At 39.7% G+C, this 15,904-nt stretch overlaps 1 protein-coding gene across 1 annotated transcript in view; it reads left to right on the top strand.

Moving 5' to 3' along the window:
* Positions 1-15,904, top strand: part of Tmem67 (transmembrane protein 67) — a 46,208-nt gene that overhangs the window by 15,711 nt on the left and 14,593 nt on the right. The window contains exons 8-17 of the mRNA XM_021159802.2: positions 1,506-1,660; positions 1,761-1,869; positions 2,615-2,692; positions 3,139-3,204; positions 7,275-7,431; positions 7,951-8,074; positions 9,248-9,353; positions 12,537-12,593; positions 13,697-13,795; positions 15,629-15,727. Coding sequence (XP_021015461.1) covers positions 1,506-1,660; positions 1,761-1,869; positions 2,615-2,692; positions 3,139-3,204; positions 7,275-7,431; positions 7,951-8,074; positions 9,248-9,353; positions 12,537-12,593; positions 13,697-13,795; positions 15,629-15,727 — 1,050 coding nt within the window. The remainder of the gene's footprint in view (positions 1-1,505; positions 1,661-1,760; positions 1,870-2,614; positions 2,693-3,138; positions 3,205-7,274; positions 7,432-7,950; positions 8,075-9,247; positions 9,354-12,536; positions 12,594-13,696; positions 13,796-15,628; positions 15,728-15,904) is intronic.

Raw genomic sequence — 15,904 nt, 5'->3', positions numbered from 1 at the left:
GTGTGTGTGTGTGTGTGTGTGTGTGTGTGTGTGTGTGTGGTTAAGAAGCTGTGAGTAGCGAAGTATCCACCAGAGCTGTGTCTCTAGCTGTATATGTAGCAGAAGATGGCCTAGTCCGCCATCAATGGGAGGAGAGGCCCTTGGTCTTTCGAAGATTCTATGCCCCAGTATAGGGGAATGCCAGGGCCAGGAAGCAGAAGTGGGTGGGTTGGGGAGCAGGGCAGGGGCAGGGGGAGGATATAGGGGGCTTTGGGGATAGCATTTGAAATATAAATGAAGAAAATATCTAATAAAAAGAAAAAAATAGAAAACAAAAGAAGCTGGGAGTAGGTAGGAGAGGCTGAGCAGAGTGAACAGGGAAAATAGAGGCAGAGTCACAGCTACAGGGAGTGGCTGGCTCTCAGAAAGACCTGGCTTTAGGCTTTGAAAGTAGCCATAGCATGAAGAATAGATTTGCTGGGACAACAGCAGGAGATCATCTGGAGTCATGTTAAAGTAATTTGAATGAGGGAGAGCGTGGGGCTGGATGGAGCTGCAGAAATAAGGGAAATGTTGAGCTCTGCCTCTTATGTGAAGACTGAGCAACAAGGCTCACTAATAAGTCTGATATGAGAAAGGGAAAAGACAAGTTTTTTCTAAAGTTTTTTACTTGAATAACAAAGTGGCGTATTTGTTGTTGTTGTTTTTTGTTTGTTTTGTTTTGTTTTCCAGATAGGGAAAACTGGGAAAGAAATGTGAGCAATTAAACTCAACTAATGATCTTATTTTGTTGTTCTTAATTACTCAAGCAAAGTGGAATAAATTCTATTTCAGATGTAATATACAACCATGGTATACCCTAAAATGTAACTGTTCTCTCTAATAGTTTCTTTTTGTTTGTTTGTTTTTCTGAAACAGAGTTTCTCTGTGTAGCCCTGGCTGTCCTGGAACTTACTCTGTAGACCAGACTGGCCTCGAACTCAGAAATCCACCTGCCTCTGCCTCCCAAGTACTGGGATTAAAGGTGTATACCACCACTGCCCAGCTAATAGTTTCTTTAAAATATCATTCTCTATATTTGTGCTTCCTTCAGGTAACCATGCTAGTATTTTGCCTAAGATTTATAATTAAACTATTATTATTCATCTTCAAGTATTAAGAGTTTGGGGTGGGGCTAGAGATATGGCTCAGCAGTTAAGGGCACTGGCTGCTCTTGCAAAGTACCCAGGTTCAATTCCAGCACTCACGTAGTAACTCACAACTATCTATAAATCCAACTCTAGGGAAACTGAAACCTTCTTCTGGACTCTTGTTTGCATGGGGCATGTACTTGGTATAGACACACATGCAGGCAAAGCCCACAGACATATAAATAAAAATACTTAAACTTTGATTGTCTACTTGAGTACAGAAAAAGTATTACAAAGCAAAAGAAAATATAAACTAATTAGTAGATTAAGTACAATTAAATAATTTTTCTATTAACTTTTGCTTACATTGCTAATGTGCTCTGCTTCCTTGTGTAGACTCATGCCAACCTGACATCGTGCCAAGCTCTTGGAAACATGTGTGTGATGAACATGAACTCGTACGACTCGACCACACTGGACGCTTGTCGACTGTTCCATTACATCTTTGAAAGCACTGCTGGATTGATCAGTGTGCATTCTGTTCCATTCTGGTGAGGAAATTTGGATGTGTTAAATACACCAGTGGTTATTTCATGAATGTTAATATGAACTATTTCTTCCACTTATTAAGACGATTCTAATTGTTTGTAGGAGACAGAACCTTCCTTGGCTGTTCTATGGAGACCAGCCAGGATTGGCTCCTCAAGTTCTCAGTACTACACCTCTTCCTACAAATTTCAGTTTTAAAGGAAAAAAACAGGTACAAGTCCCTGTATCACAGGAGCAGTCACTACACATAATCTCTGAACTTTAAGATTAAAAAGTAACTATGGCTGGAGATGGGGCTCAGGGATGGTATGCCTACTGACATACACAGGCCCTGGCTTTATTCCCTCAGTCCCCAGTTTCAGAAAAAAGACACAGTCACTAGTCACACTTGTTAATTTCCAAGAATATTTTGAAAAGTTTACATACTCAACTATGTAAATATCAGCTGTTCATAGAAACTGCAAAGTAAAGGGTTGGGCTGTTTCCTTTACTGCATAGACATCTGGATTGTGTGGATATGGTGGCACTTGGAAGGTTGAGGAGGGACTTCATCACCTAATGCAAACGTCTCTCTGTCATGCAGCCATAATTTTAAAATAGCTTCCAGAAACTTCACAGAATGTCACAGCTCCTATTTCTCACCTCTCATTGTTGAGCTTTCCAGAATGAGGTCCTATCCCCACACACATCCCATGTAACAGATTTGAGAGGAAGGTACCTGCCACAGTGCTGCCCCTAACCCCTAAAATAACACATCTGCAAAACACCAGTCCTGTTTAAAGTGTGTTGAATTGTATAGGTAGTGGGATTAATTTGCATTCAAATAACTTTAGTGGAATTTAAAATTTTCAACAAAAACAGTGCTAATATTAAAAAGATAGTCAATAATGAAAAATCCCCTCCAAGGAATATTTAACATAAATTTACTGTTGTCCTTCTTTAACCAAAACATAAAGCTGAAGTTTGTTGCTGCTTCCTATGATATACGAGGAAACTTCATCAAATGGCAACCTTTAGAAGGTGGTGTTTTACAGGTAGGTATGATTCCAGCTAAGATACTGCTACTCATTGTCTAAAGCAGAGACTAGAGGAACAGACTAGAATATTCCTTGAAGAGAATAGTGGGAGGGTTCCTGATGCTTTCAATGAGAACTATAAAATTACAGTGTGTGTGTGTGTGTGTGTGTGTGTGTTCATGCATACATTTAACATTTGTGAAGGATAGAGGACAATTTGTGGAAATGTATTCTCTCCTTCTGGTCCAAGAAATTGAAGCTTGGTGGTGGGTGCCTTTACCTCCTGAGCCATCTTGCCAGCCCCAAGTTGGAATTTCTTAACATTGTTTTCAAGTTAATACTTCCTTAGCTTTTTGTGGTCCTCAAACATTAAAAAAAGTAGAAAATAAAACATATGTTCACAGAGGACTCTTTCAACAAAGAAATTTATGAGAGATATTTATCAGTTGTGTTCTCTGTTGAAGCTTTGTCCAGACACTGAGAGAAGACTAAATGCTGCGTATTCTTTTGGAACAACTTACCAGCAAAATGTGAGTGTGACTCTGTTTGTTAGACAGCCTGTATTTTCACTTCGTTCTACTGACTGGAATGATAGGTGAATTTTTTTTTAATTCAGAAATTTATTTTAATGGTAATAACAATGTTATGAATTAATAAACCTATTGTCTGGGCACAGAAAATATTAATCATCAAGACAAAGGTACATTAGTATCTACAGAGTTTTAAGTAATCTACAATTAAATATTACAGTGTTCGACTTTCATAGTCAACTGTTTAACTGCCTCTAGGCTTATGTGTCTTAAACAAAATGCCACTGCTGAGCACTTTATAATAAAGTTAAAATACTATTTTATGTTTAGAGGCTACTAAAAATGTAATTCCCTGTTTGATTTGCCACCCAATAAAATAACAATGCTTCCTTCCGTTTCTTTTAATACATTCCTGTTGTGTGTAGTTTTTTTAATTATTTATTATGTATTTTTTATTAGATGTTTTCTTCATTTATATTTAAAATGCTATCCCCTTTCCTAGTTTCCTCTCAGAAAATCCCCTATATCCTCCCCCTGCTCCCCAACACACCCACTCCCACTTCCTGGCCCTGGCATTCCCCTATACTGGGGCATAGAATCTTCGCAAGACCAAGGGCCTTTCCTCCCATTGATGGCCTACTAGGCCATCTTCTGCTACATATGCAACTAGAGATACAAGTTCTGGGGAGTACTGGTTAGTTCATATTGTTGTTCCTTCTATAGCGTTGCAGACCCCTTCAGCTCCTTGGGTGCTTTCTCTAGCTCTTTCATTGGGGACCCAGCATCCACTTCTGTATTTGCCAGGCACTGGCATAGCCTCACAGGAGCTATATCAGGGTCCTGTCAGCAAAATCTTGTTGGTATATGAAATAGTGTCTGGGTTTGGTGGTTGTTTATGGAATGGATCCCCGGGTGGGGCAGTCTCTGGATGGTCCTTCCTTCAGTCTCAGCTCTGAATTTTGTCTCTGTAACTCCTTCCATAGCTATTTTGTTCCCCCTTCTAAGAAGGAACGAAGTATCCACACTTTGATCTTCCGTCTTCTTGAGTTTCATGTGTTTTGCAAATTGTATCTTGGGTATTCTAAGTTGGGTATTTCTTGGCTAATATCTACTTAGCAGTGAATGCATATCATGTGTGTTCTTTTGTGATTGGGTTACCTCACTCAGGATGATATTCTCCAGATCCATCCATTTGCCTAAGAATTTCATAAATTCTGTTAAGATAATTAAATGTTATATAGAGAAAGAGTTGATGAGGTTATCAACTGATATTACACGTTCAGTGTCTTTATAAGATATTATCTATTTTTATCATGTAGAAAAGTTAACAGATACAAATATGGAAATAATGTAGTTTTTTTTTTTTCCATTTCCTAATGGTATAGGAATCTCCAAGTTCAAACAGAGTCTAATTAGAGTCACCTGGCATTATTTTGGCATGCTAGTCAAATAATGCTAATATTGACTTACTTCATTAAATAAAAGCATATTTTATGGCTGTTCCCTCTTCTTGCTTTTGTTTCTAGAAATCATATCTTATTTTAATCTTTATGTTAATTGGTCTAGAACTAGTTTCTAAATTAGTAAATCCGAAAGTCCAAATTTTCCTAAGTTCACTCTAACAGTAATCAATGTTAATTTCCTTTTTGTTCAGTGCCATTATTTACTTTTTGTATTGGAAGTTCAATTATTTGCAATTAGAGTTTCAGTATATTAAGATAAATGTGATATACCATCTAAATTGTAACTTACAGAAACTCAATGCTTGTTCTTTGGTGCACTGGAGTTTGTCCACAACAGAATGTTTGCAAATAAATATAAAGGTTTATAAATTAGAAAAAAAAAAAAAAAAAGAATTTCATAAATTCATTGTTTTTAATAGCTGAGTAGTACTCCATTGTGTAAATGTACCACATTTTCTGTATCCATTCCTTTGTTGAGGGACAACAGGGTTCTTTCCAGCTTCTGGCTATTATAAATAAGGCTGCTGTGGACATAGTGGAGCATGTGTCCTTATTACAAGTTGGAACATCTTCTGCGTATATGCCCAGGAGTGGTATTGCTGGTAGTACTATGTCCAATTTTCTGAGGAACTTCCAAACTGATTTCCAGAGTGGTTGTACCAGCTTGCAATCACACCAGCAATAGAGGAGTGTTCCTCTTTCTCTACATCCTTGCCAGCATCTGCTGTCACCTGAATTTTTGATCTTAGCCATTCTGACTGGGGTGAGGTGGAATCTCAGGGTTGTTTTGATTTGCATTTCCCTGATGATTAAGGATGTGTAGTTTTAAAAACACACTACCACCTTTGCCCATGAGCTGCTGTGCTACCAGCCCCTCCCAGCTCCCTGGCTCCCATTTGTTCCACCTGGCTTAGCTCTAGGATGGCCACTGCCAAGCCTAACCTAGCTTCTCTTCTCTACCTGCCTCCAGGTCCAGGGTCTCACCACCAGCTTCCACTCAAGATCCTTGAGTCCCCAGATAAAAGACACATCGATAGCTCTGTGACTTTACAACTTGCCCACTAGGCACAATTACTGGGTGCAAATCTGTCCTGCCTGGAAATCCATGCCCTTGCCACTTTATTATCTGTCTCGCCAGTAGTGGCTGGCTCCAAGTAGCCCCTGCCAAACATCTTTAGTCACCCGCATGTCGCAGAAGCCACAGGTGCTAGGTGTCCTTGAGGCCTTACATGATTGCAGCATCCTCTTTACTCTAAAGCATGGCAGAAAAGCCCCTTCTCTCCTTCTCCACCTCTTCTTTTCTTCTTGGAACCCAGATGTCCACCTGTACCTTTTGCCCAACAATTGGCTCCTGGCCTTCTTTATTGACAAATCAAGACCCAATTACAAAACTAGACCTTAGAATCAGAACCTCCCCTTACACATCCCTGTCTCCAAACTTTCCTTTCTCCTTCCTATCATGACTTTCTTTAACTTTGACATTACAGTATGGTACAAAAGAATATTATGAGCCATTTAACATTTGCAAGATCCTTGGTAATATATAAAAACATTTTAACATCTTGTATATGCATACACATAGAACAAAACCACAGTGAACAATGCCTTCATGAGAAATTCATTGGAAGAAACATTTTTATTATTGATTAATATTGGACAGTTGTGCCAGAGATTATTTTTTGTTTATATCTTATAATTTCCAAGTTTTCTACCATGGACATGAATTTTATGATCAGACATGACTTATAGGGTGTTTTGTCATCTTTTTATAACAATGTGGACTACAAGAAGGGAGACTCTGGCGATGTGCTCATCATTCTTTCAATGATGTCCCATTCAATTCATGAAACAATTATGTGAGGAACTTGGTGTCTGTGCATCCATGGGACTCAGTAATATTAGGTTATTTCCAAAGCAGTTGCATCGGGTAAATAGGTATAAAGCCATGATTACTGTAGTCTAACTGACCGTTATGCACAAAAGTAGTTCATAGCTCAGTAACAACACTAGCTATATAGGCAAAGAATGGCAGAGTCTATGATACTCAAGGCTTACAGTGAACAGAAGTTGGATGGAACATAGTAAGTAAGGAATTTATGAAGAACCCACACTTGTAGCGTTGGGAAGCTAGGAGGGCCTAGCACATACATGGTAAGGAACTGTACTGGGTTGGTATGAACACATGAGTATAGACTGGTAGGGAACAGTCAGAGATGAGCTTAGCCCTCATGAAGGGAGCCAGTCATATGCATGATTATACAAAACATGATTATATAGGAAAAACAAACAAACAAACAAACAAGAATAAAAACCTGTTCTTCACCCCAAAGGACAACACTGGTTTTAAGCCTCTTCTTTGATAGGTACTTAGTGTTGGAAGTGAAAGCCAATCTCCTCATGTTATAGATTAAAAACAGAAAAATTCTTTACTGGTTGCCTTTTTTTTCTTTCTTTTTTTGAGTAGTACTTTTAGAAATTTATATTTTGGAAATCTCTTGAAAGTACATGCAAATAATATAAAGACACTTTATAAAATTAAGAACAGAAATGTTTAACATGCTTTCTAATTTTGATTTGTGGTGTGTTTATTTTTATTTTACTTCCTAGTGTGAAATCTCTCTCTCTAAACTCCTGGTTGACTTCACCAGTCCTGTATTTTATGATGTTTTCCTTGAGTATACTGATGAAGAGCAGCACCATTCCCTTTGGGCTATCCCAGTGTTAAACCTAAATCTTCAACATAACAAACTGTTTGTGAACCAAGGTAAGACATTCTCCCCTGCTTTCTCAGAGCTGAGATCAACAACGGAAACCAATATGATCATTTCAGGAAACCGGGGGTGATGTACAACTTTATACAGATGAGCCAAGGTACAAGGTACATCAAGCAATCTCTGTAGCTTTAGGACATTTATTCATTTGATTTTCAGTACTTTAAGACATCATACCCTTGCTGAGAGTATATCCCTAGGAAAATAAGTAGAATTATGAATTGAAACTTTTTTCTTTCCTGTTTCTGACCCTCTTTTGGGGCAAACTAATTTCTTTTGTTGTTACCCATGCTATAAAATTCGACCTAGGCAGGGAGCAGAGATGGCTGACAATTTCTTACAGGAGTAGCCCTTTGTGGTCATCTCATATAAAACAAAAGTCTAGGTTTTAATATTGATTTCTTAACTAAGTGTTGTGAGTGCCATCATAAGCATTTTCAAAGTAGCTTTCCTAGTGTCACTCTTTCCTTTTTTTCTTCTTTTTTTTTTTTTCTTTTTCTTTATAATGAAAGACAGTAGCTCCAGCAAGTGGCTTCTGACTCGGCGCATTTTCTTAGTGGATACAGTAAGTGGACGAGAAAATGACCTAGGAAATCAGCCAAGAGTAATTCGAGTTGCTACCCAGATTTCACTGAGGTAAAAAACTACCTAATGACTAAGTAGAATTGGGAGTATATGAGGAAGGTATTTACCAGTCACTATCAGACTGAAGCAATAGGTAGAACCGAGCTGAAACAACACCTAAGCTTTCCTTAAAGATGTGTAGGTTGGCAGAGTCCAATAAAGGTTAAGGGCTAAAGCAGAAAACTGATAGCAGCCACCCTCAGGAGTCTGTGCAAATTCATGTTCTTGGCTTCTCTATTCCTAGGGATTTGCAGTAGGCTGAGAGAGGACAGGAGGGAATACCAGTGGCTGCCATGGCACTGTAGTAAGAGCTTAGGGAAGAGTGTGCTCAGCCTCTCTAACCCCGCTTCCTTTCGTGGCTCTCTGTCTAAACTCTTGAGTCTAGATTGACCCAGGTTAGCCAGCATCCCCCTCATTCTAAATATCCCACCTTAGCATGCCACCATGCAGCCTGCGTTCTCTTTTCCATGTAATAGTAAGATCTTGACTGAACCCCCACTCCACCATGTTGTAATGTATGCTGTGAACACATTAATTTTACACTGGAAGCACTTCATGTGCTCATCATTTTCTCGCTGTTGTTCATTTGGTCTCATGGCAGTTGTATGAGCTGGGCACTGTGGGAGCTTTCCCCGTACTTCATGTTGACACCCATGTGCACCGTGGGCTCAGTCGGCCAGAGTAGAATTCCTAATAAAGATGAAATCAAACCTAATCAGGGTAGGCTTGTCCTTGGTGAGGCCATGCTGGCATTTTTCTTTTTGGGCTCACTAACTGTATGGCACTAATACTCTGTAGTTGCCAAGTTATAACTGAAACAAAACTAAATGCAACATGTGTTTTGGTAAAAATTCATCTTTCTTATCTGAAAATCCACACTTTAGCTGCTTTTGTTTAGGTGTCATGTAGTATAGCTCTTTCTGATGTTCCTTAAGCGTGTTTCATAGTTAGTGCTTCCGTTATTTCATATGTACATGTCAGAGCCGAGATCTTGTCTCCTGGGGTATACTTTAGTGTTAAAGTTTTTAACCAATGAGAATGAACTATGGTTTAACTCTTAGCTTATACAGAGCCTCCTCTAGTCCTTACTAAAATATGAAGACAGTCTATACAAATTAAAAAGAAATGATATATGCCTAAGATGTTAAATATATTTACAAGATTGAGTATATTTTCTTTTAACAGCATTCGCCTTGTACCCAACACAAAAAATGGAAACATATACACTCCCCTACTTACCATTGCCTACAGTGACATTGACATCAAAAATGCGCATAGCCAGTCTGTGAAGGTGAGTTCTTCATTATTCAGTGCCCTTGTATTTATAAATACTACTTAAATGCTGTTGTAGCTTATCCTGGTCAAAAGGTAATATTTTTTAAAGTTTTAAACAAATCCCTTTGCTTATATATTCAAATCTTAGTTATTGGTGTCTAATGAAAGAGAGAAGCTGAGCTCTTAAGGATGTTGAATATTAAAAAACAATAGTGAATGATATTTTTATTTTGTATTATTAGTATATGTGTAATGGGGGAGGGGCGGCAAGTGATTGCAGGTTCCCATGCAGACCAGAGCCATTAGGTTCCCCTGTAACTGAGCTGGAGTGAGGTGGAATTGAGGATGGCTCACTCAGCCTGGGAACTGGGAATTGAACTCAGGTCCTCTGCACTCTTGACCACTGAGCCATTCTTTCCGTGTCTCGGTGGAAGGATTATCAGCAGCTGATAGAGATGGTTCAACAGACAGACAGATGAAAATCATCAGCTTTGTAACTAGCAGGATAAAGATGGACCAGAGAATGAAGTTTGGACCTGCAGCCCTGATTCACTAAAGAGTGAAGGCCCTCAGTGTCCAAGAGGGCCCACCTATGAAGGACAGAGAGCTCATACACCCAAAAGGCAGGCTGTACCAAAGAATAACCCTGGAAAACCCTGGTCACACATGGCCAGTGCCTCACTCGGTCCGTCCCCCGGAGAGAGCATTCCTGCTTGGAGGACAGATGAGTGAGAGAGGGACAGAGTGAAACAGGAAATTCTGGGTGCTTTATTTTCTCCTGGAGATTTGTAGGAGATTACCTGTCCTCTGGGACATGTGAAGTAGGAGACAAGCTTTCCTTATCACCAGCACTCACTAATAACTTTTGATGTCTGTCATTCTGCTTTTTATTATTATCTATATTAATAGTCTTCTGTGTTGCTTAGAAGGTGTGGTGCTCTTACCCTGCTTGTAACCAGGCTCTCATAAAAGAGCCATGGTTCTTGACCTTCCTAACGCTGCGACCCTTTAGTACACTCCCTCCCTCATGTTGTGTGAGTGTATGAGCTTCCTCTCTGTCATAGGCAGGGCTCTAAGACACACATAAATCATTCTTGTTGCTACTTCATAACTAATTTTGCTATTGTTATGAATTGGAAATAAATAAACTGACATGAGACCCCTGCGGCAGTAATGGCCCACAGGCTGAGAACCACTGCAAAAGAGGGACATAATACAACGTACATGAGACCTTTTCCTCATTTGTAGTACTAAAAACAATTAGGTCAGATCAGTTTCTGTTCACTGGACTTACATACACTAGTACTGGAGAAGACAATCCAGAAACATGCCAAGTTACAGGATCCTGGGTTAAAATTTCCTAGTGAGTACATTTATTTTAACACAAGCACTCTTTTCTTTAAATATTCTTATTGCCCATAGTTTACAAACTAAGTCTCGAGAAACTGCAATATAAGAAATAAAACAGGAGCGCCAGCTGGTTCCTCAGTGGGTTAGGGTGCTCCGCAGACACCGGACAGCACAGCTCCAAAAGCAGAATCGCCTAATGGTGGAAGGAGAGAACTGACCACCCAGAGCGGTCCTCTCTGACCTTCATATATGTGACATGGCATGCATGTGCCCCTACACACACACACACACACACACACACACACACACACACGCACGCACGTGCACGCAATCAATCAATCAATCAATAAATATTAAAGATAGAAGAAAAAGAAATTTAGAGTAATGAACTACCTTGATTTGATGAGGCTCACCTCAAATTTATTATAAATGGAAAATGTACAGTTGTTTGATCATTTTAAATTATAATACATTTTAATTAAAGTATAATTATGTCCTCTTACATTCCTTATGACAGCCCTGACAAAGGCTGTGTTTGAGTTTTGAGCACCCAGCTGTCCTTCACATATGTGACATGTCCTCGGTAGCCTCAGCAGCTGGGTCCACTTCCTGACTCACCAAGCAGGTCAGCCATCAACAATAGTTCCCTTGGGTTTCCTCTTTACCACCTAAGAAAGGACTCTGCACTGTGTCTCCTGGTCTTGTTTGTCCCCTCCTCAGCTAACCTTGTGCCTGTGTGATGTCCTTTTCATACAGCATCTCTGATAGATCCTTTCCTTCACTTATAAAACTCTTGGGGTACTTCACCTTAAAAACACACTAAAGCAACTAACAGCCAGTCAGCTCTTTCCTTGGTGTTGCTAGCTCCTCAGCCTGCATTGGTTCTTTTCCTTCCACTTCCCAACCATTTCACTTGTTGCTTCCACGCCAGAGCTTTACTTTGTTCTTCCCTGGAACTCTCCCAGGAAGGTCAGCCATCTTTACCTTGGTATTCTACATCTGATAATGCACTCCTGACTCTGCCATCCTTCCCCGAACTCACTCTTCTGTAACCCTGATAAAGCCAAAGGAACTGCCTCTCCCACCTCTCATACTCCGGTTTTGTCTCCTGTATCTTTTTTCAGTTTCCCTTCCCTCCATTCTTCCCAGTCCTCCCACACACCTCCCCTCTTCTCCAGATCCACTCCTTCTCAGTTTACCTTTTAAAAAGACAGGCACAAATTTTCCAATCAAGGCTGAGTGAGGCAACACAGAGGAGGAAAAAGTCCCCAGCACAAGCAAAAGCATCAGAAATATCTCCCACACACACTCCCGCTGTTAGTCCCACAAGAACACTCAGCTACACAGCCATAACATGCAGAGGACCCAGCTTAAGCCCACCCAGGGCCTGTGACGGTCCCTTTGGTTTCTGTGAGCCCCAGTGCTTTCTCTTGTATTGTAATACCATGCAGTCCACAGGATTCCTCTTGAGACATTTGAGTATTCTGTCTTCGTAGGGGATGGTTGTTTAGCCAGTTGATAAACTTGTGATACAAGGTCAATCATATGTCTTAGCAACAAAAGCTTGTCTGGAAGTGAAATCTGATTAACTTGGCTTGAACTACTGCCAGAGACCTTGGTTCCCAAGAAACCCTTCTTTCCTCTCATACATGTTCAAGAGAGAAATTTAGTGAAGTTTAAAAGTTCTCAAAAAAAAGCATATCTCTCTGTGTGAGTAAAGGCCAACATCCATAATAGTGACCATTAAAAATATAGCGCTCTTGGCAAGATCTGGCCACAAATTTATTATGAACATAGGTGTATGGTACTGAATTTTAGTCTGACTGATCTGTTCTCTTTATAATCCCAGATTTCCTTCTCAGTGAAATATGAGATGAATCAAGGAGACGCATTTGTTCAGACAGATGTGAGTACCTTTTAACTTATTTACATTCATTTTCAGTTTTAAAATGTGAAGATAAAGTTGTGAAAGTAGATTTTCATGTGCTTTTATCCTGGCTTCCCTATGATACAGTGATAGTAACCAGGCAATTAACAGTGATGTAGACCTGCATAATGTTTGGTATTGCAGATTACAAGTTTGTCTCTATCGCTTTTCTGATTTTACAGTGCTTTCAGTTGTCACAACTTCCATATGTCCTCCAGTTCGTGACAGTGCCCCAGTGTTTCTTTGTCTTTCATGACCATGATACTTTGCTAGCATTTTTTGACCATCAGTTTGGGTTTTCTGGAAGTTTCCCATGATTAAATTGAGTTTGTATAGTTTTGTTAAAGATGCCAAAGGAATGTATCAGGCCCTGCTCAGTGTCTGGAGTCAAGTGTGTGTGTGTGTGTGTGTGTGTGTGTGTGTGTGTGTGTGTGTGATTCTATAGATCTATAGACCTTTTTCCTTTTTTAAGACAAGTCTCTCACTGAACCTTGAGCTTGCAGATTTGGCATGTCTAGCCAACCAGCAAGCTTCAAGGATCCTCGATCTCTACCTCTGCAGCATTAAGACTGCAGTCACAGGACACTCTGATTTTTATGTGGGTGTTACATGGGCTCTGGGGACCCAACTGTGCGGCAAGCACTTCCTGAGCCATCTCCACAGCTGCTGCCCTCTAATTCTGGTGCCCACTGGGATGCCTGTCTGCAGAAAGCATCACGGCGGCGTTTGCCTGGTGTGTTTCTTTCCTTTCCTTTCTTCTGAACTCATAAATTGGAACTTTATTATAAAGCAAAACTTTACCCTTGCCCTCACAAGTTATTTATTCAATTTTTTGTTTAAGTCAGTATGATCTCATGGATATTTAATTTGGGTGATTTTTATATTCTATTGCTATTCATTTTTCTTGCTCAGTTTCCCCCCAACTTAGCCAATGGAATCTCTCTCAGCTCCCATGTCATTTCAAGTGCTTCCCCTTCAGTGTTTGAGAAAATGTCACTTTCTGTTTACAGGGGTTTTCAGTACCAATGAGAGGAAGTGTATTCTAAATTTTTTTTTCTTTTCTGTCTTGTTTTTTGTTTTAGATTGCTTTGGGTGTGTTGGGTGGGCTGGCTGTGTTATCATCTCTTTTGAAGACAGCGGGATGGAAGAGGCGCATCGGGAGCCCCATGATTGATTTACAGGTACACTTTGGTTTTAGGTGAAAACGTTTAATCTTTTGACTATTCTGGATCTTTCTCATAAAATACAGCTAGAAGATGAAGACGAAAGTTGCCTTTGACTTGTCTGGAGTTTAAGTTAGGAAAACTATTTTGAGGCCTTAGAACAATTGCAAGCTCGCTTCCTTCCTAGGATCCCGTAGAATCCCCATTCCCACACCATTTTTATTTTTGTCTTTGCCACTGCTTGGAATGTTTCAGCCTTTCCATTTTGTCCAATATAATGACATACGTTGATTGTATTTTCTTTGATTTATTTTTTATGTACTTTAAATTTTTTATTTTATGTGTATGGTGTTTTGCCTGCATGTATACCTGTGCACTACATGTGTGCCTGATACCAGAAGAGGGCGAGGACACCAGATCCCCTGGAACAGAAGTTATGGGTGGTTGTGAGAGATGGGCACAGGGAACAGAAAGTGTTATTAACTGCTCAGCCATCTCTCCAGCCTTGTGTATACTCTCTAGATGACTGGGCTCCCTTTCTTATGAGCTATTTAGATCTCTTGTTTGTTTTTCTATTAGGTTTCTTCTTTTTCTTATTCATATGAAGGAGTTTGTCTTTTGAAAATATTAATCTCCTTTTTCTTTTTCATGTTGAAATCTTTTATGCAAATTTATGAGCTACCTGTTATCCACACCTTTAACAGTCAATACATAATTAGCATTTAGTATCTATTTAACTTCCACACTGTCAAATGAATTTTGTGTGTGCTATATATATTATATTTATTGTGTTTAGAAAACTTGCCTATCTCAATGCCGAAATATATTATTCTTCCTTTTACTCCATTAAATTTATAGTTTACTTCTCATTTAATCTTTGAGGGTTTTTTTTAACTAACATTTGTTGACTATTTACTGTGCACCAGGCACATGTTTTTATTAGATATTTTCTTCATTTACATTTCAAATGCTATCCCAAAAGTCCCCTATACCCTCCCCCACCCTGCTCCCCAAACCACCCACTCCTGCTTCCTGGCCCTGGCATTCCCCTGTACTGGGGCATATGATCTTCACAAGACCAAGGGCCTCCCCTCCCAATGACAGCTGATTAGGCCATCCTCTGCTATATATGCAACTAGAGACACGAGCTCTGGGGGTACTGAGCTTGTGTCTCTAGTTGCATATATAGGGTTCCTCCTATAGGGTTCCTCCTATAGAGTTGCAGACCCCTTTAGCTCCTTGGGTACTTTCTCTAGCACCTTTATTAGGGACCCTGTGTTCCATCCAATAGATGACTGTGAGCATCCACTTCTGTATTTGCCAGGCACTGGCATAGCCTCACAGAAGACAGCTATATCAGGGTCCTGTCAGCAAAATCTTGCTGGCATATGTAATAGTGTCTGGGTTTGGTAGTTTTTTGGTAAGCCATGGGCTGCACTCCATGAGTTCTAAGCCATTTTGTGTTCCTCCTGCATGGTCCTCAGCAGGTTCTACTCCTGGAACATACATGATGGTAGAAGGGGGGAGAACTGACTCTATAAAGTTGTCCTCTGACCTCTAAATAAATACATTCCATGGTACATACACTAATGCACACAAATCATGCCTACACACACGCATACCTGCATATGCACACATGCACAGATGTATACACACATATACACACACACAGAGAAGTATCTCTATACTTTTAAGTTCTTAAAATAAAAGCAGTGCTTTTATTATTTCTATTTTATATATGATGAAAGTGAAATAGAGCTTATATTTTCTGCTCAATTGTTTAGCAGAAATAAATGTAATAATCAGGTAACAAATTGAATCTTTAACAATTGAATTCTTTTTAAATTGCAGACAGTTATGAAATTCCTGCTGTACTATGCTGGTGATCTGGCCAATGTGTTTTTTATCATCACAGTGGGAACAGGTCTTTATTGGCTTATTTTCTTCAAAGTGAGTGAGTTTCTGAATTTACCCTAAATGTCAATATCTGATTTTTATAAGACAGAGACCTAATTCTGCTCAAGCTCACTGAGACAGCTGCGAATGCCCCACCCTTTGGTGTCCCGTTTGTGGAGATCAACATGATTTGCTGTGTGTGTACTTCCTTTGGTTTATAAGTTGTGTAAT

The sequence above is a fragment of the Mus caroli genome, chromosome 4 (genome assembly GCF_900094665.2).
Source record: "Mus caroli chromosome 4, CAROLI_EIJ_v1.1, whole genome shotgun sequence".
NCBI classification, from domain to species: Eukaryota; Metazoa; Chordata; class Mammalia; order Rodentia; family Muridae; genus Mus; species Mus caroli.
Note: the sequence above shows the minus strand (reverse complement) of the source record. Positions and strands in the feature narration are given on the sequence as shown.